The sequence below is a fragment of the Haematobia irritans genome, unplaced genomic scaffold (assembly GCF_050003625.1).
Source record: "Haematobia irritans isolate KBUSLIRL unplaced genomic scaffold, ASM5000362v1 scaffold_177, whole genome shotgun sequence".
Classification (NCBI taxonomy): Eukaryota; Metazoa; Arthropoda; class Insecta; order Diptera; family Muscidae; genus Haematobia; species Haematobia irritans.
In genome coordinates this window covers 1-8,000 of record NW_027445772.1, presented here as the reverse complement: position 1 = coordinate 8,000, position 8,000 = coordinate 1, and the positions used below count along the sequence as shown (strand labels likewise).

The following is an 8,000-nucleotide window of genomic DNA, read 5'->3' as shown; positions in this document are numbered from 1 at the left end:
AAACTTGTTGTTTTTTTCAAATACCACGATTACAAATCTGGGGCGCTCTCTATTTAATGAAAGCTTTACATTCCAATTACATTTTGTCGCATTTGGGAATGTAGGATTAAAGTGACAATCCCAACTCCGAAAAGCAAGCGGTAATGTGGTACCATCTTTAATCGTTTTTATAATTTTCAACTTTGTTATATCGGAAGCTTGCACATGTGGTATTCTCCATGTTATATTCTGTATCGTTAGTTTAACCATTTCTTCAGGCTTTGTGGAAAAGCAAGCATTATGATCATTTGAACTGCGCAACAAAATTAAGTCATGTTTACAGTTTAACACGATTTTATTGAAGTCCTCTGCGAAGCCCAACAATAATTTTAACGGAACATAAAAATTAAATGACCCGTTTTCCATGTCATTGTGTTTACTCCATCCTGCATTCAGCATCATATTCGAATCCAATTCATTGAGAGATAAATAATTTTTTATAGTACTCGCCATTCCTAAATAACGTGTTCTATCAATTTCAACCCCATTGATTTCATAACGAATCTCATCAAACATATGTGCTACACAATTATTTCGCAGTCTAGCATTTGGTGTTGCTATACCATCCATCAGCGTTATGAAGCCTTCTATGTAGATATAACTTTCAGATGGTAAGACATAGAGATCTTGATTTTGGATTGTTATTCTAATTTCATCATTATTTTTATATGACTGTATATATGGCATATAGCTATGATAATCCTTCTTAATAATGCTTTCATCAGAAAATGGTTTTTCTGCAACGCTTAATATTTCAGACATTTTTCTTAAGCTGTAGTTTTAAAGATTTTAGGAATAGTTTATTTTCTTTAGTTAATTTACGTTTTATAGATTGGGGCAGTATATTTTGTGTAATTAGCTTGGCTGCTCGTTCCGGAATGGAATCATTACCTATTTTATTGTAATATTTATTATAGATAATCATTTCGCTTTCGGTTTTAGATGAAATCGTAAAGTAATCTCTTCACCCCGAAAATTTATTATACGCCTTTCTTGATCCACAATCCAAACTTTTAGACAACTTATTTCCTTGACATTCACAGGTAAATAGATTAAATTCCTGGGTATCTCATCCATTTTATATCCTGGAGAGACATTCATAGCAAACTCATGTATTATATGCGACGGTGTGTTATTCATATATGATCCTGTGATTATATTACATTGGACTTGGATGGCATTCACTTTCATTATGTTCACTGATTGATGTGATTTATGTCGTGCATTAGGTAGCAAAATTCGATTGTTGAAGCCAAATAGCGCGCCAATAGAACGATCTTTGTTAAAATCAATAATGTCGTGGGAGGAATATATTTCAATTTGAAGTGTATTATTATTAGCCTCAATCTCTAATATTTTGTTGATATTTTTCTTTACATATTCATGTTTTAAAAATTTAACAATATCCTCCAGTTCATAAGATCCCACCGGAATTTCAATGCAATCACCACCAATGTGGAAAAGATTGTTATCGTAGTCAATATTTGGAATTGAATTATACGAATGAAAATCAACTAAAGCACATTCATATTCATCATTAAGTTGTATGGGTGGGAAATAATTGGTTATGAGCACCGACGATCTTCCGCTTAGGGCTAATGTAATTGACATTATGAAAACTTGCTTTAGAATGAAAAACAAAATTAAGTTTCAATCTTCTTTATTTATTTTATATTACTAAATACACATCATAAAATTTCATTCTTATTAATCCATGAATTGTGGTCATTAGAAAATCCCAACCATTTAACATATGCTTGTTGACCTTTTGTTTTTAGAATTTTTTCAACGAGGTAAACATCAGGGTGTCGCGTTCGCAGAATTTCTTCTCTATAGAAACCTCCTTTTATTGGATTACCTTGATAATCTTCCAATAGATATGTGGTAGGATTAGTGTTTTGGATAGAACTTATTCGAAAAATTTCCGTACTGAAATTAGGTGTATATCCTTTTTCAAATATATTTTTATATTTACTTATGCGAACATAGTCACCAACATGGAAGTTTGAGGGTTTATATACTTTAAGATGATTGTAAGCAGTTTTTAAAATATAATCCTCATTATTTTTATTGACATCAATAGGAGCCATTTTTATTGTTCTGTGTATTTTCCGATTATATTGATTAACTAAATTTGGTAAAATGTCAATCCACTTATAGGAACCGTTGTATGAGAACTCTTTAAACATAAAATTTTTTAACGTACGATTAAAGCGTTCTACGATGGATGCTTTCATCACACTAAATGTGGAGTAGTGGTTTATTGAGTACTTTTGCGTAAGACTTTTAAACTCTTTATTAAAAAATTCTTTACCATCGTCTGTTTGTAGATTTTTAGGTGTTCGACCTTTGTTCAATATTTTTCTAAATGCATTGGAAACATCATATGCATTCTTAGTTTTAGTTGGTTCTGCCCATGCGTATTTTGAAAATGTATCGATGACCGTTAAAATATATTTATATCCTCTATTTAAAGATGAATAAGTTCCCATTTCAACCAAATCAGCCTGCCAAAAGTCATCAATTCCTTTCATTATATATCTCCGACGGGGAAATTTTTTCCGGGCTTGAGTGTGTATCTCTTGTACTATTCCTCTTTTGGCCATTGTTACTTTGTAATTAAATTTGATTAATGAACTTGAGATGTTATTCGCATATCCGACAGGACTGTAAATATATCCTTGATAATAGTTTTTAACTGCGATATTTCTTGATGTATTGTATTGACTTCAATATTTAAGTCTTTTTTTAGTAATTCACGTGAGATTTCGATTTGTTTTTGTAAGTAATTTTTGTTGACTGCGTCTGCACTTTCCACCGGTACCCCCACGTTTTTAATCTTTTTATTTTGGAAATCGATGTTATTATGCTTGTCAATAGCAATACCAAATATTTTCGGAACATATCTTTTCAACTCACTAGAATTTGAAAAGTGACCAAACTTATCGACGCTCATATCTCGATTGAATGCAATTGACAATTATCAGAATATTATATTGGCCTCCCTTAATTCTTCAATTATAGATATTATTTCATTGTTATGATTTGAATGGCCAGCTTGTTGAGATGCAATAAGAAGTTTTAAGCGTTCAACTAATTCATTCGGATCATCCCAATATATATAGTTTGGTTTATTTAAATTTAGGCTCATTAAACCTTTACCAGTGTAAGTGTCACCAAAAAGTTTCTGGATAATCTTTTTATATTTATATCCTTTATTCCCTCGTATTTGACCAACAGAATCATAGTTCTTGCGATGAGCATTTGTTCCCAAAAGAATTTTCTTGTATATATCCAATTCCAGTGAATCATACTTTTGTGGCTGTTTCTGGGTAATTAATTCAAACAAGCCTGGCGTGTTTGCCCACGATTGATTCCCAACAACAATCTTATCATCGCTAATGTTAATAGGACTGTTTCCCAATTTCCACACTCCATTTTCGTCTTTATATGGTCCATACACAGTATCGAGAGTTTGATCATTAAAAAGTTTAGTTAAATTAATAGTATAGAAATTATCATCTTCCAATTGTGAAAAATAATTTTCTGAATTTTCTTTATTGTCGCTGTCTTCATCACTTTGAGAATCCAGTTTAGAATTTATAATTTTTTGAGAGTGTTTATCAAAATTTGATTTAGGAGGTTCGGTCTTTATTGGTGTGCTACTTTCAAACTTAAAAGTAGGAAGTTCTTTATTTCGCTGTTTCATTTTCTCATTTTTTAATTTCATTAAATTATTCAATGGATCTGTTAAAGGCTTGAATACATTTTCCAGTTTATGTGAAGCGTCGTCTTCTCCTAATTTTATGCTTTGAAATTTTTTTCTCAAAATTTTTCGAGATTTTATTAATTCTTTCAATATTTTTTCATTCATATTGTATCACCAATAGAAATCTTTTGAATTATTTTAAACCGATAATGCTAACTGATGTATCGCTTTCGAACCGCTTTCGAACCGCTTCCGAACTGCTTCCGAATCGCTTTCGAACGGCTTTCGAACTGCTTAGATAAGTAAAGAACCGCCCTTAAAATAATTTCAAAATCGGTTGCAGATGAGTTGGGGTGTAAGTAGACGTCTGCATACAGTGGAAAGACATATACTACTAAGGTGTAATAAATATGTCAAAACCTTTTCTATATCTTCCATCAGCGATTTCATCGTCTTTGCTTATAACCATAAAACCATACCTATCCCTCCAACATTCACGACATATATCCACAAACATTTTATAGGACATATCGCTACCCACATGGTCATTAAATATATGTTTCATATTCGTTTCATCTTGCTTAAAAACAACAATTATGTTTGCGTTGTCCCGTATCAAATGTTTTGGTATGCGACTGTAAGTTTGGCATAAGTAAAATGAGTCTACATTTTTGTGACGACCCATAGAGAAATAATCACGAATATTATTCTGTTTATCGCATGCGACATCATCAAATATCATTATAGAGTTTCGTTTTGCTTCATGTGGCGGTATAACATCGTCGTTGTTGTTATATATGAAGTATCCCATACCACTTATAGACTCAATTAGTCTTCTCAGGTATTCATATTTGGGTTGATATAACGATTTTGAGTACAAATATATATTTTCAAATGTTAGCCCATTTTCACTTTCTATAAGGCTTATCATAACATTAGTTTTTCCGCAATTTGATGGGCCCACAATTAGACATCGAATGGAATCGGGTAACAATGAACCATGTTTCGATTTATTAGGTTTCGCTTGCGTAAAATCTAGATCACGAACAGAAATACTTGTATCCTGTTTAAGTAAACGCATATTGACGACTAATTTATTATTAAACTGACCAAATAAATTTATGTGTTTATTTTTAGTTGAGAGCATATATATGTTTGTATTTCGGAAGAGACAAGTCAATCGCAAACGATCCATACAAGGAAGAGGATTCGTAAACAATTTAATCAACGCCTTACCCATTGAGCTACATTTACCCGGATACCAATTTTGTGGACCAGGAACAAAACTCGATAAAAGATTGAAAAGGGGTGATAAAGGGATAAATGCTTTGGATGCAGCCTGTAAAATTCATGATATAGCTTATTCACGAAGCTCAGATATTGAAAAACGCCACAAAGCAGATAAGGAACTCTTAGAGAGGGCGTGGGAGAGAGTAAAAGCTAACGAAAGTACTTGGGGTGAAAAATTAAATGCTTATTTAGTCTCCAACGCAATGAAAGCAAAACTAAAACTTGGCATGGGTATGAGGAAGAAAAAAGCATGCGGACGTACAATTTTCAATTCAACAATTAAAAAAGCCAACACACTACTAAAGAAGCAAAAACCTGTTGATATTAACTCTGCAATAAAAATCGCTCGGAAAGTTATTAATTCATCATTCAAAGGGAAAAAGTCACATGTCGTCATCCCAAGAGTTATTAATGTTCCTAAAATTGGCGGTTTTCTACCATTGGTTCCTATTATAACAGCACTAGGTGCCTTGGGTGCAATATCTTCGGGTGTATCATCGATAGCAAGAACAATTAACACTGCTAAAGATGCTAAAAAGCAACTAGAAGAGAGTATGCGTCACAACAAAAGTATGGAGTCAATTGCTATGGGTAAAGGACTTTATCTTAAACCATACAAAACTGGTATGGGTATTACCCTAAATAATACGGATACAAAAAACTAATATCTAAGCTACCTAACAGACCGCTGACAGATATAGACATCCAAATATTTGGGAAAGAATATATACCACATTTTCGAGGAGTCTTTATGCGAGATAATCTTCCGAAAAAATGTCAAACAAAAGAATGTGGTGTAGTAAACTTAGACTCAAGTATAGGATCTGGAACTCATTGGGTAGCATATTATAAAAACCACAAAGAAATTGAATACTTTGACAGTTTTGGAAATCTTCAACCCCCACTAGAAATATTGGTTTATTTAGGTCCCAATATCAAATATAATTATCAACGAGTGCAAAGGTTTAATGCATTCAATTGCGGTCATTTATGTTTACAATTTTTACTCCAAATTGTATCACAAAAAAAAAAAATAAATAAATAAATAATGTTTAATGTTCTCTGTTATTTGAATATAAAAGCAAGATGAGACTTTCCTTGATTTAGTTGGCTACGAAATATTGTCCGTTATACTTCGAATCATGTATGTACCGGATTTTGTATTGGTGGACTTTCAATACTGTCATGGGAATGATGACAGCATATATATAAAAGAATTGGCGTATATGCGAGGCTATTCTGTCGTACCCAGCTATTTCCTATTCAAACCCCCTTTCGATAACAGAGAACTAGTCAAGGAGGGTAAACGGAAAAACACATATTGTAAAAAATATGTTCACGGCTTAGATTGGAAAGATGGTGATATAAATTACACTGAAGTTGGTGATGCCTTGGAACCACTAAATAGTTATAAGTATGTGTTTGTTTTTGGACAAATTAAGAAAGAATTCCTTCAAAAATATTTAAATACAAATATTGTAAATCTAGAGTATAGAACAATTTTCCAAAATATGAGAAGCTACTATACGCATTGCCCTATGCATAAAGATAGGAAATTCAAGTGTGCTGTAAATAATATATTTAAATTATTTATATATATAGAGAAATTTTATGAATCTATAGAGGAAATTATTTATGAAGAAATACAAAACTAAACAATATTTCTAAACAAAAATAAATAAATAAATAAAACTAAATAAAATAAAATTCATCTGTGTTTCAATTCATAAATTTTACATGTATTCCAATATCAAATATAATTATCAATTAATGTAAAGCTCTGAAATGTAAACTTGATATTTAACACCCTCATTTTCTGAATATAAAAGCAAGATGAGACTTTTTTATATTTAGTTGGCTTCGTAAAATTGTCGGTTATACTTCTCATCATGGTCAATTTTCAAAAATCAGATTTTGTATTGGTGGACTTTCAACATTGTTTTGGAAATAATGATTGCATATATATAAAGGAATTGGCGTATATGCAAGGCGGTTCCGTTGTACCAAACTATTTTTTATTCAAACCTCCTTTCGATAGGAGGGAACTTGTCAAGGAGGCCAAACGGAAAAATGTACATTATAAGAAATTTATTACTGGCTTAGATTGGAAAGATGGCGATGTAAATTACACTGAAGTCGGCGAGGTCTTAGCACCCTTAAATAGTTTTAAGTATGTGTTTGTCTTTGGAAAAATTAAAAAAGAGTTTCTTGAAAAATATCTAAGCACAAATGTTGTAAATCTAGAATATAGAACTGTTTTCCCAAATATGAGAAACTATTATACCCATTGTCCTATACATGAAGATAGGAAATTTAAGTGTGCTGTAAGTAACCTATTTAAACTATTAAGATATATAGAATGGCATGATTGTATAGATGACATGATTAGTAAGACAATAAAATATGAAAATTGTTCACAACAGTAACCCATATGCTTTAGTATGTATACTGCGGTGGGATTATTTAGTTTTATAATTTTTTCTTGTTCTTGTCCACCCAAATTCAAACTAATTCCAAATAAATGAGAAGAAACATATATGATATTAAAATGTTATTTTATTTTATATTACTTTGGTTAAACTTAAATTAATTTTAAAATTTTTGCATCAGGATGTAAATAGAGTAAATCTTCCAACATTTCCCTATGACTTTCCGGGTCCATGTCATTATCTGCAATCCTCATTAACTCATCCAATGATATTTCACAGAGGAAATGTTGGCCCTCCGGTATATTCTGTTCTTCCACTTGCATGTTGTTTAGGATTCGATCATTCAGATTTACGTTTTCATCCTCATCATCGCTGAATATAATTTGGGATGGTGGTAAGGCCATTTTTTTTCTCGTGATGTTGAGTTGACGAAGGCTGAATTGAATCTGTCCCTATGAGTTTCTTTTGGACACTCTTTGAAAAACTGAAAATTCATAAATTTTCGAATTCCATTGTAGTGAATGGAAATTCGA

The 8,000-nt window shown here is 31.7% G+C and overlaps 1 protein-coding gene across 1 annotated transcript; it reads right to left on the bottom strand.

Annotated features, from left to right (window-relative positions):
• Nucleotides 1–69: 69 nt before the first annotated feature.
• LOC142242480 (uncharacterized) lies at nt 70–801 on the bottom strand (the record flags this gene model as incomplete). The annotated part of the gene is made up of 1 exon (XM_075314045.1): nt 70–801. A coding segment is annotated over exon 1 (732 nt), but the record flags the coding sequence as incomplete, so codon positions are not given.
• Nucleotides 802–8,000: the final 7,199 nt, after the last annotated feature.